At 38.6% G+C, this 16,751-nt stretch overlaps 1 protein-coding gene across 1 annotated transcript in view; it reads right to left on the bottom strand.

Annotated features, from left to right (window-relative positions):
• LOC109399616 (uncharacterized) overlaps nucleotides 1-16,751 on the bottom strand; it is a 578,312-nt gene that overhangs the window by 50,236 nt on the left and 511,325 nt on the right. The window contains exons 6-7 of the mRNA XM_062855872.1: nucleotides 15,972-16,149; nucleotides 1,253-1,389 (exon numbers count right to left, since the gene is read on the bottom strand). Of these exons, the coding sequence (XP_062711856.1) occupies nucleotides 1,253-1,389; nucleotides 15,972-16,149 (315 nt within the window). The remainder of the gene's footprint in view (nucleotides 1-1,252; nucleotides 1,390-15,971; nucleotides 16,150-16,751) is intronic.

The raw sequence follows: 16,751 nt of genomic DNA, 5'->3' as shown, positions 1-16,751 counted from the left end.
GTACCTCCAAACTCATTGTGTGTGTCGAATTCATGCAACCTAACGCGATCCGAAGACAACCATACAACCATACGCTCTAGCTTCAAGATGTGTGTTTTCGCGGCGGACTGAAAGCAAAAGCTACCGTATTCGAGAACCGACAGTATCGTTGTATGATAAAGCTTTATCAGATCTTCCGGGTGGGCTCCCCACCATGTTCGCATTAATTTGATTCATTGTTGGCACTTCTGATACAGATAAATAATGTGCTTTCCCCAGGTGCCTTTAGAGTCGAACCAGATACATATGCCCTAACATAGCCCCTAGATACATATGCGAAAGAGCTTGAGTGAGTTCCTTACCCAAAAATTGAAGCTCTAGATCGGCTGGATCACGCTTCCTAGAAAAGACAACTAACTCAGTTTTCTCCGGAGAGAATTCGATACCCAGCTTTACAGCCCAAGCAGACAAATTGCAAATCTACCGCCTTTGGTGCTGTGATTGTGGAAGGGGAATTCAATTGAACCAAAGTATCCTACGATTCTTTTAAGTTAGAATTGTAGCTTGGCGTGGCCTTAAAGTACGTTCCTAACCTGCGCCCAGCTTAAGAAACTAACTGGATGGAAGAAGGTTCGGATGAACAGTCCAGTGATGCAGTGATGTGTAGTTAATAAAAAAAATAAAAAAGAAAATCATGTTATGTTCCTTTGAATTCCACTGCATCCTTTGACAGATACGTATTTCGACCTCAACTGTAAGGTCGTCTTCAGTGTCTTGTACTTGACTCGACTGAAGAGATCCATCGTATTCTTCGCGTTGTATACATTTTAGGTAAAAATAATAGGTAACTTTATCTAGGTAGTTTTTTTCCATGGCAGGCCAAGTGGGAACGTAGAGCCATAAAGAAGAAGAAGAAGAATGTTGTGCAAATATAAGTATGTCTTGCATTACTAGGCGCAAAGCGAACATGTTGGGATATTGGTATCTAAGCCGAATCACACCAGATCGCGATGTTTGTCGCTAATTTATCTTTCAATTTTTCAGTTTCTCAACACAGCGCGTCTTCAAATTTCAAGTTTTCTAGAATAACAGAGCACTTGGCACTTTCAAGTATTTCGGATTAAATTGTTCCTGAAAATTCACTCAAACCAATCATCTCCAGGATTACCACCAGAAGCAATCGAGCTGCATTGGATTACGTTTTCCACATCGTCAATAAGTTTTTCTGCTTCTCAGCTAGTCAATATAGTTAGGTATGTACTTGAAAACTCACCATTTAGGACGTGTACGGAGACGCTGTAGTGCTGGTTTGGTCCGATCGAACACGTGTAGCTGCCCGAGTCCTGCTTGTTCACTTTGGCCACGAACAGCGTCGAGTTGGCACCGATGTTGGTGAGGTTGGTCTTGACGCTGCAAAAAAAAAACAAACGAAAAATAAAGGAATAGAATAACACCGGAATGAAATTGTTACATTCGCTAGTTATGGACGTTCAGAAATTCGGTATTGCTGTACCTATACACACAGTGAGATATTTCTGCACCGACCAACCGAAGATGATGGTCGTCGCGTCGGCGAGCAAGCTCGTAAAAAAGGATATCGACAGTTTTCAGACAGTTGTTACAGTCTGCAGTGCTACTGCTGGCTGCCGTCGCGCCGCCCCCCAAAGGCAAAGGGAAGCGGTTTTAGGATGGATCTCAATTGCGCAAAGACGATAAAGAGTGAGAAATGAAGACGCAGACTTTCGAGCGACTCGCTTGCTGTTTGGAATTTGAAATCCACGCGACCAACTCGCACCGCAGCCAGCCGTCGTGGCCGTGGTGTTGGCCACGAAGAGTTGGGGACGGTGGTTTTTCGGTATGCTAGTCGAGTTTTACAGCAGTCGGTGGTGGTACGAGGCGGTTAAGCTAGCAGCAATGGCACAACCAGGACGAAGATGATGTGATGAAATGACGATAAAAGTAATTTTCAGTTGGTTTTGGGATTCCACGAAATGATGACTCAGGGAAGGCAATAAGAGGAGATCATCCATTCGGATGTCGTGGGGAAGTAGGGACGCTCATATTTTTGTTGTTAGGGTATTTTCGGCTGCAAACTTTTCCCATGGAGGTTACCAAACTATTCAAATAATGTCTGTGGGAAAGTTCATGAAAATTCATAGTCTAGTCACAAAACCGATGACCTATAAAAATGTCACCATTGACTAATGTAAATTTGAACATCTCCAGTGTACAACGCACCATCAGTCAGCGAGCACTACTGCCGTCTAGTACTCTTCAATTAGGACCCATGCATGGAGCATTGAAGACACATATCAACTGAAGAGAGGGAAAATTAAATGAAAATTGAAAGTCGGAACATTCGGTACTCTACCAAGCAACGGGGTATATGCGTATGTGGTGTACTTAAACTGTAGCAGTTGGGTTAGGGTTTTATTTTATGTTCGAAATCAAAATAAACATGCTCACAGCCACATAGATGCTGTCTGAATACACGGTGGGGTAAGGCACAGGATGAGCTGTAGAAGAGTCTCAGCTGCTGTCATTTGCAGTAAACCAATTGGAAAGTTTCCTGGCGTGTCGTTTTCCTCGGAAGACTTGGAGAGGGGATGAAAAATGAGCAGTGAACAGCGTAGGGGAAATTGGATCAAAATGCCATCATCAACCACACAGGATAGTTTGATGTCTGTATCCGAAGAACACGTTTTCTCTTTTTTGTGTGGAAGGAAACCATGGGATTCAATAAAAACTTTCAAACACAAGAATTTTCTATACATTTTTGAGAGATTACCTGCAGACATTCTCCAGGATTTTTAAAAAATATTCCGCAAGGTAGAACTTCACAAAGTCGCATGCTTGTTCTATGGATATTTCTAAAACTAAGTATATACAAGTGCTGTATGTATTGGTAAATCAGTGCAGGTTATCCAATTTTTCCAAATTTCAGCGTCCCACGCTTTACTTCCCTTTCGAAGGAAGAACTCGCATTTTACGAGTTTGTCGGGAGTGGGATTCGATCCCAGGTCCTCGGCGTGATAGTCAAGTGTTCTAACCATCACACCAGGTCCCCTCCACTTTCGGTTTGCTGTCATTTTTAATCAGTAAAAATATTTAGTGTTAGAATAGTTTTCAATGTTTTAGTAAACTACCCAGGTAACCAATAAGCAGTTAGAAAAGCATTAATTCGGCACTATATGCGCCTTTACAGCAGGTCTTTAAATGCTAATCTGCCGTATATGCGCCATTAGTGCTAATTAAATGCAGGTTTTGGCCCAATATACGGCTGCTTAAATGCTTAACCCTCCTATCCCCCAGATTGTCAAAAATAAAAACAAATATTTTTCCCTGCCCATTTCACGGCTTCCCTTTCTTTTCTTTTTTCTCACTCTCCTGTGGAACTTTTGAGGCTTGGGGCACGTCCTGAAGTGCTGTTGCTGTTTTTTTTGCTGCTTTCGGCCAAAATGAGATTTGATCCCTCGATCCTTGGGTTGACGATGGTGCTGAACCGCGCTACAGGGTAAGCTATAGATGATTAGATAAAGCGCATTGGATTTTTGATCTATTTAAGGCATGAGTAGAGTATTACACCAGCGGCAGTTACTTCGAGCTCGGCAGGTGCTGATAATAAAATCGATCCAACCATGGAATTAATTTATCAAAGCATGTTTTCCCATTGATTTTCTTCGTTGTTACCGTAAACTGGGGCGGAGTTGATCACTCAAATATCCACGGATATCGACTATCAAGGAAGTAACAGTTCTATTTTAACCATTCGAAATCCAATGACGTAACATTAAAATGGAATGGCACCTATTTTGAAAGTCGATATTCGTGGGTAATTGAGTGATCAGGTTCACCCCACTGATCAACTACACCCCAGTTTACGGTACCTATGATTGACTGGACATACGAATAATGATGGCTTCTACAGCCGTGGCACGTAAACTATGAAGTGGAAATGTGTTATGGTTTTAGCATCACCCATCTTTCTCAGCAGTTTCGTGGCAATAAAGTAGCAGTTATGATGCCTGTTGACCAAAACATACAATGCATTTGAAATGCTACGAAACTGCTGTCAGATTTTAAGTAGCATTTGAATTGTTAATATAGGGCAGTTTAGCAGTCGGACTGCTATGATACGGCAGTAAGCAGGCTGAATGCAGAAATGAAACAGTAATACGGCTTATTTAAATGCTTATTGGTTACCTGGGTATCTGAAGTAATTCTAGGGAAATATTATTAGTGCAATTATGTTATTGCATTTATAATTTGATATTAACAAAAAACCTCTACATTTGACTATTTTCCTTTTTCTTGCACTGATAACAAAAACAGTTATCAAAATTTGCTATCATCGATAGCAGTAATTGTTTTCAATTTGCTATCACAGGAACATTTTTCTGCTCTCATTTTTGTTGTTTTAACCGTTAAAACGACTAAAACGACAACAACCTGAATTATCAAAATTTGCAATATCACATCATCAAAATTAGTTTTCAATTTGCTATCAGACTTTGCTCGGGTGCCAAGCCACATTGGAATTGAAGGCAGTGAAAAAGCCTTCTCGGCAGGCTAAGGTAGCTCTAGAACAACAAATAGATAGAAACATTGATTTTGATTACAGGGAAATGAGAAAAAAACATAGTAAATCAGATTTTGAACCGCTGGCAAAATGAATGGGAAAGAGTGAGAGAAAACCAATTGAGGGAAGTAAAAATCACAATAATTCCTTTCAAAATTAGAGAAGAGAAGAGAAGGAGAAGAGAAAATGTAGTTCTCACTAGAATACGTAATGGGCATACTGTTTTGACCCATAAGTACCTATTCGAAAGAGTAGTTGAACCGACTTGTCAATGGTGTAACCAACAACTTACAGTAAAACACATTTTAGTGGAATGCTTAGGTTTGGAAGGAGAGAGTAGAAAAGTGGGATTGTGTATAAGTATGAGGGAGATTTTGGCAGATGATAGTGAACGAATCGAAACAGTCATGAAGTTTCTAAAGAACATTAATATATACAACTGTTTATAAAAGGTTACCACCAAGCTAACAGACCTCAATGACAAAATAGTTAAAGGGTCTTAAATAAATTAAAAAAAATATTCAGATGGTTATTCATAATCAGGATTCAGGCCCCCATTACTTAGAGATCAAGTGTCAAATTGCTGTAAAAACCATACAAACCCGTGTTCCAAACGAGCAAGAGATCTGTCAAAATTGATTACTCCACTCTCCCTTCTAGTCCAGTAAAATATCATTTCATAACTCGATTCTCCGGTATCGGAAAACTTCTAGAACATCATACGCTGCCATCGTCCGGAAGCTCAAAATTCATAATATTTAATAAAATAGAATCAGATAGACTAGCAGTTGCATAGAGATTCTACTGAAATTTCACCAATAATTTCTAAAAAATGCTGAAATTGTCGTAGTAATCCTTGGTTTAAAAAAAAAAATAATCAAAGATACCTCCAGAAATTTCTATGGAATTTCCTTCTGGACTTTTTTTTAGGTTTTTCCAGGAACCCCCTCTAGATTTTTTTTCCAGAAATGCTGCAAAATATATATTCCTCCCGGCGCTTTTCCAGTTTCCAACCAGCCATTCCTCCAAAAAATCAATTCATGCATAAATTCCTCAATAGATCGTAGAGGAGTTCCTCTAGCGAATTCTTCAGTATTATTCCTCAAGATATTCTTGCAGGACTTTCCCCAGAGGTTTCTGCAAGTATTCATTCCTAAATTTCTCCAGCGATTCCTTCAAAAAATCCAGATTTTAATTTTGAAGGAAGGCATTCTGAAATTTTCATTGGAGCTTCTCGAGCTATTCCTTTTTATAACTCCTCCGGCAATTCTTTCAGACATAACATCAAAAATTCCTCTAGAAATCTTCCAGAAGATTCTTCTACAAATTCATCTAAGATCGGTTTCCTAAGAAGTTCCTCAAATATTTCTCCAGGAATTGCTACGTGAACTTCTCTTGGGATTCATTAGGACCTCTCTTCAAGGATTCTTTAAGATTTTTTTCCGTAGACCCTTCAGGGATTCTTTCAGAAATCACTCCCGGAATTATTTTTTGGCGTTTCTCCAGTCAGTAATATATCTTGAAATTGGTCATGGAATAACTGTAGCGTATTCTCCAGTTTTCCAGGAATTCCTTAAGAGATCGAAAAGTTCAATTGGTTTTGAGATATATTTTAGTAATTCCTTCAAGAATTCTTCCAGATTTGTTTCAAATTTCTGCTGGATTTCTTCGGAAAATTCCTCTATTAGACATTTTGCAAGAAATTCTTTCAAAAACTCCCCCAGGAATATCTCCAGAAGTTTTTCCCGGGTTTGATTCAGAACTTACTCAAAGACTCCCTTCAGAAACTTATTTAGGGATTTATTCAAGAACTCCTCCAATACCTTTGTCTGCAGTTTCAGCTTGGATTTCTTTGGAAATTATTTCAAGGATTCCTCCAGGAATTTTTCTGGATTTACTTCAGAAATTCCTCAGAGATGTTTTTTTTTTTTCAGAAACTCCTCCACGATTTTTCCATGAATGCCAACAAAAGTTTTTTTTATACAATTCCTCCAGAAATATCTCCAGAGCTATCTCAAGGGGTTCACTCATGCATTCCCCAGGCGTTTCTCCAGAATCTTCTCCAAAGATTAATTTAGATTTCTTTTTCATAAAATGCTAGGAATTTCTCTGGAGCCATCTCAAGGAGTTCCTCCAGGCTCTTCAGGATTTTTTTTCAAAAAAAAATCTTGGAATGTAAAGATGTATCTCCAGGAATAACTTTAGAACTGCCGTCCAGGAATCCTTGAACACTTTTTCCAGTATTTGTAATTTCATAAATTTTGTATTTAAATATTAAGCCGACAACGTTTCCTTTCATGCATTGATTAAACATCGTTTTTTATTCGACTGATTGTCTAGATCAATATTGAAGCTGGTCAATGTTTGATTAATCATTACCGCAACGTTTATTCATGTTGACAAACTTTTTGGCAAGCTTTGGTCATCAGCAGCGCTGTTGGAGCCTAACAGTAGCTGTATGTAGCTAACGCTGTTGTTTTGTAAAATTATCAGCTGTCAAACCCTTTTTATCCATTTCCAAAAACCCAGTCAATTGAGCTATGTTTAAATAGTCTTCACATTTTTCTCGTTGAAAGTGAACATCTGTGATTTCAGTGAAAATCTCCAGGCATTGAGTGGATCCTGAGCCTGAATTAAAAAATGTTAGATCCGTGTCGTGTCTTGGTGAAGAAATGAGCCGCTGGGGAACTTTCTGTCGATGGTAGTTAGAGGGGTCGCTTCAGCTGCCGTTTTTGAAGTTCAGTGATTATTTGCTGCTGCAATGCTCTTGGTTAATGTTCAGTCCAGTGCAAGCTTAAAAACAGCGATCATGTTTACAAATGTGAACGTGACGAACAATGACAATGAAGTGATATTATTACACTACTTATCAGCAGCTGAATAAAATGACTAAGAGCCGATTTCTTCACCTCGGCTTAACCGGTAAGCCAGGGTTACCCATATAGTTAAACCTGGTTTAACGCTTAAGCCAGGGTGAAGAAATCGGTCCTAAGCAAGTATTAATAAACTATGATTAAGCTTCTTGTTCTACTGCGAATCATGTAAAGAACAACGACGTCTAATAAGTCAGAAGCAGCTTTTCTTCTAACATTGTTACAACATTATTATGCTAATACGGGAATTCTAAACAACTTTCTTTAAGCTTTTGTTCGACTAGTTATTAAATTAACAAGTATATGATCAACAAAAGTTCTATGTTAACCGTTTGCAATGCTTGTTCACCACTATGATCAACACATGGTGTTGTGCAACTGTCGGCGCTTTTGTTGAATATTTGTTAAACTGGCATGCTGATTAATGGTTCTGTATTGTTACTTGGGATTCCTGTGACGACCGATTATTGCTGGCAGATACAGTGGAAAGTTTGTCTCAATACGTATCAATCGTTGTTGACAAACGAGAAAAACTGACCTTACTGATTAGGGTAGTGGAGGTATTTTGGACCGGGCAGGTATTTTGGCCCACCTAGGGATTTTTATGATATTTATCACATAATCTCTACTAAATCTTGGTAAATTTTTATTGGAACACGAAAAGTATTCAACTGTGTGATGACCTTTATTTTGGATGTCAGTTAAATATGCTGTTCAGTATCAAAAATAGAGAAAATGTTTTCGCTTCCAATGAAACGAACGTAAAAGCACCAAAAACAAAGAAGGTGACAAATTTGTAGTCGGCTTCGAATTAAAGTTTACAAATAAATTTTTATTTCATGTGAATGTAGTTAGGGCCTTGTAAGAACTCGAAATAAACTGTTGTTAACCTCGGTGGAGTGATGATATTTACTAAAATGGTGGTTTGAGGTATGGCCAAAATATGTACAACATAATCAGATGTGGACATATTTTGGACCACCTGTCAGATCCTTCTCCCCAGTTCCTTCTAAAGGGAGAAAACATTCATGACAATGTAATGTACTCTGAAAACAGATAAATAGAATAAGTTGGGACCTCCCATGACCTTGGTTGTTATACGTTTATTTCACAATGAGATTGTTGTGGGTTCGATTTGTTCTAACAACTTTTCTCCAAGTTATTTCGTTTCGATTCGATTTGTGCCCTAACAATTTTTCGACAAGTTGAAGTTTTCAGGTGTTCAGTCATCCAGTTCAGAAAAGTTGTCCTTCTCGGCAATTAGTTGATGACTGAGACAATGTGTTATCTAATGTATGTTTGACAAATTACGTACCATTGGAATTATTTTATTCTTGATGGCCTTCCCACTCATTACAATATGTGTGTGGAATGCCCTTGTATTTAGCAAAATCACTAAAATTTCACACTTCCTTTGAAGCGTTACGTAATTTATGCATGGTGACTGCCATCATGCAATCGTTAATAAATACATGCTTTGCGTAACATTTTGTTATGAAACATCATACTACATTGCGTAAAAACTGGCAATAGCAACAAAATTTCATCTTTTTTTACCGTTACGTAATTTTTAAACGTTCCCTGCCTCAAAAATTGAATAGAAAAGTTGTAAACTTCACGTAGTTTTAACTATGTTTAAATTTTTGCTGAGGTGGCTTTCATTTCATCAATCAATTGAAGTTTAATTTGGTGGGCCAAAATACAGTCAGATGGTCCAAAATAGAAGCCCGAGATCCTTCAGGAGTTTTGATATTTCTTGTATCTACTACAACAATTTTGAGTTCTGTTTGGCCTTTTTCGACAGAAAACATGTTGCTCTACATAATGCCTACTGAAATTATCCATATTTAGAAGTGGGAACCTTCTTTTTTCGCTGAATTGATCATCCACTTCCTAAAGCGGTCCAAAATACCTCCCTTACCCTACTTGTCTTTGAGCCAATTTTAATATAGAGTCTTCACTGATCTAATAATTCTATTGTCTGCATAGAATGGAGAGGCTGAATTGGGTACCAGACCAAGTCCTTGCCGGGTGGCGCAAAACAGATGAGTGGCAGCCAATAGAATCGCCAATGTCGTAGGGCACAGTATGTGATTATTGTCGGAAACCTTTAAGGCCCAACCATAGTAATAGGCAATGTCGAGGTAGTGATAGGGTTGAGATTCAGTAGCGTTAGAGGTAAATTTTGATAAGAAATTTTCTACAGGTTTATTCCGGATCTCTTCAAAACTAGCAAGACTAGCTAAGTTCTATTAGTTCTAATACTTCAAGCTCACCTTTGATCAATAGATCTATCTGTGACTTTTTCAGTGCCGACTGTTCGGCTTGTAATAACTAGGATACCAGAACAAGTTATGATAAATAGATTCTCAAATAATTATAACATTGCAGAACGCCATTGATGCCGTACACTGAAATAAATTTTGTTGTGGGAATTACCGATTTCATAGGTACGGTTAGTAATTTTACTATGAAATCGGTAGTTTCTACAACAAAATCTATTTCAGTGTAGCTGTAGGTTCTAGAAGGCTAGACCAACGGCATTAGAAACTCACTTTTCATTAAGTTCAGAGTTTGTAACATCGTCGTGCTCCGTCCGGTAGACGTATCGCTTAGCGAAGGGAAAGCGCAGATAGGCAATGGGGCCAGAGGATGCGTTGAGATAACAGAATAACAGAATACCGGGAAAAAAACACGCGGAAGTCGTGAAAGCTTTTTTAAGAAAATCCTGGAAGGATTCATAAACTTCTTTAAAGTATCACATTGCTCGACAAAATTTTACAAAATTTGGTGTTATGGGATGAGAATAAAAAGAACAGGGGTTTGGGACCCTAGAAGTGTCACAGTGAAAGAATTTTTGAAAAATATTGGACTGGGCCTTCACAGTTTAACACCGAATTTTGTATGGAGAACTTGGGGTGTTCAATTGATATGTGCATTGCAGTGGTGGAAATTGATCGCGAACGTGTGCCTACGCGCTACAAAAAAAAATGCCATCGCATCGCAAACCTTTGCTGTGCGATGGTGTTCGTACGTCTGTGGCTCACGATCGTACGACACGAACGCCCACGAGTGCATCGCATCTTTTGCAAGCGCGATGCTTTTTTATTTTAGAGGTTCGCGGCCGATATTTCTGTAATGAAATCAAATGTTGGTAAACTTTTTCGTCGATATCATTTATTGTAATGGTACCTGACCAGTATAAACAAAAAACACCCAACTAATTACCTTTAAGTGTACAAAAAATAGCAACAAACCAAATGTTCTACATTGTGATCCTTCTGGCGAACCAACTGCGATTCTGCTCGTTCGACATATGTTTTGTGTTGGTTCGTCGATCCGGGAAATCGTGAACCGTTTTCTCTTTTTGGGTTCGCGAGAGCGTGAGCAAAGATTGTGTTTGATGCGAACCAAAAAACACGTCAAGCGCATGATGCTTTCCACCACTGGTGCATTGGAACGTGTCGTGCATATTTTTAGGCGTTTTCGGTATTTGGGCTAGTTTCGTTATTGTCTAACGCCTAAATATATGCACAGTAGACCTGTTCACTTTTTTTGACCTACCCGTGTCACATCAAATTATCAATCCACATGCAAAAACAAGGCTTCAGTCCAAAAATGAGCCAATTGATTGATTGATTTGTCTTTATTTGAGAGACTTTCAGCCCTTGGCTGGTTCGTCTCTTTTGAAAAAAAAAAAAATGAGCCAAATTGATAAAGGTTTAGAGGTGTATCAAATCGATTTTGTGTTTTTTTTCGAGCATTTTCACGAAAATGTACTTCAATATCCAGAAAATTGCACCAAAAAGCTACCGAAAATACCGTTAAAATATAGTTAGAACAATACTCTACAACTTTGCCGAAGACACTACGGTGTTTAAATTGCGTATTTCAAAGTTATTCAACAATTTTCGTTAAAAAATCACCAAAAAATACAATATTTTTACGATTTTTCATGTAAAAGTCATGTAATTTTACATTGTTTTAGGTGACTAATTTAATAAGCTATTGCTCCTATGTGTTACGAACATTTCGTCCATTCGTGGGCTTCGTGGCCGTGCGGTTAGCGGCGTCAGTCGTTTAGGCGTATTGTGAGTGCCACGGAGTGAGGGTTCGATTCCCGCTCCAGTCGGAGGAAACTTTTCGTCAAACGAAAAATTCTTCACTGGTCCACTGGGTGTTTCGTGTTGTCCGTTGCCTAATGTTAGTGATTGTTCAGTCTGTGCAACCTCTGGTTGGAGACGGTGTAGTGTCTTTTACATCATTTTAGTGTAGAAATTCGTTTTCATTGACTAATTATCAAAAGTTTGTCACGTTGATACTAAAAATTGTACAGAGTTGCCAGCATAAAATGAAACAAAGTTACCCATGATTTAAACGTCATTACACTTCTTTGTCTCATCTGCATCAGTTTAACCCTCGAGCGATCGCGCTGTTGTATTTTGTACAACACGTTGTAAAAATCTCGCTTTTTGTACTCAGCATTAGCGTGGTGCTGACGCAGGTAGCCAACCGCGCGAGTTTCTGAAGGTTAAATTTGGTGCAATTGGTTGAGCATGAGATTGTGGATTCGAAGATTCAAGGTTCGAGTCCTGGAATAGCATTTTTTTTTGCGTCTCGATCCTGCTATAAGTTGATGAAACTACGCACTGCATCTCATTGCAATTTGGCATCATAGCATTGTTTCGGAACCGTTGAGTGCACAGTAAGAATGAAGTTTCTCTTCATCGTGTAGTTGTGCTGATTTATGGGTAGATAGATAACAAGTAAGCTCCACCCACAGTTGTCTGTGAAATGTTGCATCCAGAAGCAGTACCATCATCGTATTGAATTGTTTTAGCTAAATTTATCATTATCAAACAGATGCTCAATATTTCGCCCAGCTGATCTCGTCGACACGATTTATTATCAACAAGTATAAACTAAATATCTAGTTAGTCCTGGAATGGGCTTAATTGGCAGGTCCCGATCATTATTCTTTGGGAGATTGCGTGTACATATTGGCAGATTCATCATCCTAACTGCTACAATGAAAGAAAAAAAAGTTTATCATGTATTTGAGCTTGAACCTGGGACCTTCTGATCCGCAAGCTCGAGCCTTACCATCTGCACCTAGATCTGCACCATTTCTGATACTTAAATCAAAAGACATTAGAATACGATGGCATGACGTCTTAATCATGGATCATGGGTAACTTTGTTTTAATTCGTGCTGGTAACTCTGTGCGATTTTTAGTATCAACGTGACATACTTTTGATAATTAGTCAATGAAAACGAATTCCTACACAAAAACGATGTATGGACGAAATGTTCGTTATACAAAGGAGTAATAGCTAATTAATTTAGTCACGTAAAACAATGTAAAATTACATGACTTTTATATGTAAAATCGTAAAAATATCGTGTTTTTTCGTGATTTTTCAACTAAAATTGTTGAATAACTTCGAAATACGCAATTTAAACACCGTAGTGTTTTCGGCAAAGTTGTAGAGTATTGTTCTAACTATATCTTAACGGTATCTCCGGCATCTTTTCGGAGCAATTTTGTGAATTTCCGAATAAATTTCTGTGAAAACGGCTAAAAAAACACAAAATCGATTTGATACACCTTTAAATCTTCATCAATTTGGCTCAATTTTGGACTGAAGACTTGGTTTTACATGTGGATTGATAATTTGATGTGTCACGGGGAATCGGAGAAAAAAAGTTTCAAAGTGAACAGGTCTAATACATACGTACATACATATAAACATACAAATAGATAAACATACAATCATACATTCATCGACTTTTAACCATTGTCAAGATTCCAGGGAAATATTTTTTTTTCGCATTGAAAATGAAGCTCATACATCGTGGCAATATGCATTCTTTGCAGCATCGTTTACGCCACCTAGTGAACCAGTCACAAACTATATTGTCCACTATGAGCAAGATATGGGTGTGGAGAACATCTTCTCTGAAGAAAGTATTCTAAAATTTTGCATAATTCTGGAGATATTCACATCAAAAGGACTGTCCTATAAATAGGACGCTGGGCGGATATGGGTTAATATGTATTTATTTATTTATTTATTTCATGTAGTCAATCATAAGTAGACCATTTCAATACAATTTGAACTTAAAACTAGAACTGTTTGCTTATTTTATTTCTAATTACGATTTGATGTAAATATTTTTTTTTAGTTGTGATTTTGTCATAGTAAAATCTATAGTTTCGCAAAATTTATTGTAAGTTGTCATTATTTGGTTGATGGGACCAAATTTAGCGTAATTAGTACGGTGATGATTTGTATAAACAATACTACGATTTCGTAGTTGTCGAGAGGGAGCATAAAAGTTTAATTTTGAAAGAAGCTCTATCGAATCAATACGCTGCGAAACGATATCGTTTACAAATGATAACATTGCAAATTCGCGTCGTTCTTTTAGTGTTTGAATGTTAATGAGCATACATCGTGCTTCATAAGACGGAAGAGGTAACCTTGTCCAACCTAGTTTACGAAGCGCAAATAGTAGAAATTGTTTCTGAATTGATTCTATACGAGTTTCATGTGTAACCGAAAATGGTGACCAAACTATGCTACAGTATTCTAAAATTGAACGTACATAGGCTACATATAATGTTTTTACTGTATATGGATCGTGAAAATGATAACTAAATCGTTTTATGAACCCTAACATATTATTTGCTTTGTTGATAACTGTATTATAATGATCAGTAAAAGTTAGTTTGGAGTCTAAAATCACTCCCAAATCCCTGATTCTGACGCATTTTTCTACCTGTTGATCACCTAATAATATTGTTACATCTGGTGTACTACGTTTCCTACTTATGGCTATGGAATTACATTTTTTCACATTCAGTTGTAAAAGGCTTTTTTTACACCACACATAAAACATATTGATTTCCTGTTGAAAAGTGTGCAAGTCTTCATCGTTTACTATTTCTAGGAAGAGTTTCATGTCATCGGCATATATGAGAGCTTTAACTTTTTTAAGAATGAAGGAAATGTCGTTGACGTACAGAATAAATAATAATGGGCCCAAATGAGACCCTTGAGGAACTCCAGATGTAACTTGAATAGGTTTAGATTTTACTCCCTTGTATCTAACTATTTGTTGACGATTGGAAAGGTATGACCCGACCCATTTAAGAAGACCTGGACCAAATCCTATTTTTTCTAGTTTAAAAAGCAACATTGGTACGTCAATTCGATCAAAAGCTTTACTGAAGTCTGTATAGAGAACTTCCACATGATTGCCATTGTCCATGGCCGTCAACGAATAATGTATGAATTCGAGCAAGTTTGTACATGTTGAACGTCCTTTGAAAAACCCGTGTTGCGTGTGAGTTATTCTGTTTTTGACCATGTCGAATAAAGTTTTATTGATTATTGCCTCAAAGATCTTCGGAATGCAAGAGATTATAGCTATTCCACGGTAATTACGTACATCGGATTTTTTGCCACTTTTGAAAATTGGCACTAAAAAAGAGCTTTTCCACGTTTCAGGGAAACTACCTGATTCCAGTGACATGTTATAAAGCCAGTATAACGGGGATGTAAGTTCTACTGATACATTTTTCAAGAATACTGGTGGAATCCCATCCGGACCAGCACCTTTGGAGGCATCTAGACTTTTTAATGCGTCCGTAATGTCATGTACTTTGATTTGATGAACGTTGATGTCTTTAGATAGCTCAGGAAGAAATGAAAAATATTCACGATCCCGATTTTCCTCCGAATGTGTGGTGTAGACTTCTTCAAAGAATGTTGCAAAAAGATTGCAATTTGCTTCAGAGTCTACTCCAACTTTTTCGTCAAGGTGCATTTCAGGTGGAAAATTGTCAGATTTTAATTTAGTTTTAACGTAATTGAAAAAATTCTTCGGGCATGATTTTATTTCCCGCTCAGTGTACGTTATTTATATGTATACCTGTACATTTGGTTCTATTTTCAATGGCTTATTTCGAACCACTTTCCCCCATGGCGTGGTTAGCTAAAGGAACAGTTTAATTGAATGAATGGATGTGGGTGACTGTGTGAAATGATTGTGGCGCAAAGTGAGCCGGCAATAGAAGCAAGTCGCATCCACCGAACAACGAACGAATGTTATTGCGATCCGCGATGAAACTGCAGCACGTATCTATCTCCATCGGAAAGGATGATAGTGTGTGCGGATGTAGGTGGCAAATGGAATTGGAAACTTTCCGAGACTGCACATTTTCAGCAATTTAGCTCTCCGCAGCAGTCAGTGCAGTTCCAGTGGTGGGAGTTATCCCAAGACGAATTTGTCGTGTTTGCTATCCTTTTTCGAGTACCCGCCCGCCGGGAAGCAATACTCAACTCAATCAACAACGCTCAGCGACTTTACGGCGGGGGCGATTAAAATTTGAACATAAATTGCACCGTTTTCCAATAAGCGAACAACGTCGGCGTCGGCGGCGGCGTCGGCAGTAGCATCGTTCGCTTCCTAAGTCTTATAAATCCTAAAGCAATTCCTTGCAGCATCACCGCACCGCCCGCCCTGTACTCACCTGATTCCGCCCCGCTGGACGTCATGGTTCAGGATGTTCTCGTTGTGGATCCAGTAGACGGCGGATCGCAGCATCGACATGTGCCGTATTCGGCACATCAGCTTTATCGTCGAACCGACCTCGTAGTACTTATCGTAGAGCGGTTCGCCCTCCTCGTCCACGATCAGGACCTCCGGCGCTGGAAATAGAGAGCCAAACAAAATCGTGCTCGCTGTAGAATATGATTGCGAATAATAAAGATATGATATACTGTTTGATGGGGTGCGGACTTGAATTGGGGATGGATGAGAGGGTCGTGGGGAAATGACTTTTTCTTCTCAACGGTTAGGATGACGGATTTCTGTGTCAGCAGTGCAGTATAGTGGGGAGCTTTCTTTACGTCGTCGTCGGTTTTGTTTCGGAACGTGAGCCCGCCGGCCGGCCGGAACGGAAGCCGAAGGAGACGGAAGTGCACAAGACCAAGGAAATGGATATATGGAAATGATGCCGTAAATATGCTTCCTTCTGTGAGCCGGATCTTCGCTCCGGACGTGGTTTCCTTTCTACTGCTATGCTGGTTGGCGCTGTTGGCGGTGTATATTGTTGATTTGTTTCTCTTCTAAGTAGGGTCTTGTACCATTTGGGCAGGTGTACCTATTTTGGGCACTTGCCGCTATAACTAAGTCAATTTCAAACCGATTGATTTGAATTTTTGTACAGAGTTAGATACTGTACGTGCCTAACTCTATACAAAATTTCAAATCAATCGGTTTCAAATTGACTTAGTTATAGCGGCCAGTG

Source organism: Aedes albopictus, chromosome 3 (genome assembly GCF_035046485.1).
Source record: "Aedes albopictus strain Foshan chromosome 3, AalbF5, whole genome shotgun sequence".
Lineage (NCBI taxonomy): Eukaryota > Metazoa > Arthropoda > Insecta > Diptera > Culicidae > Aedes > Aedes albopictus.
Note: the sequence above shows the minus strand (reverse complement) of the source record. Positions and strands in the feature narration are given on the sequence as shown.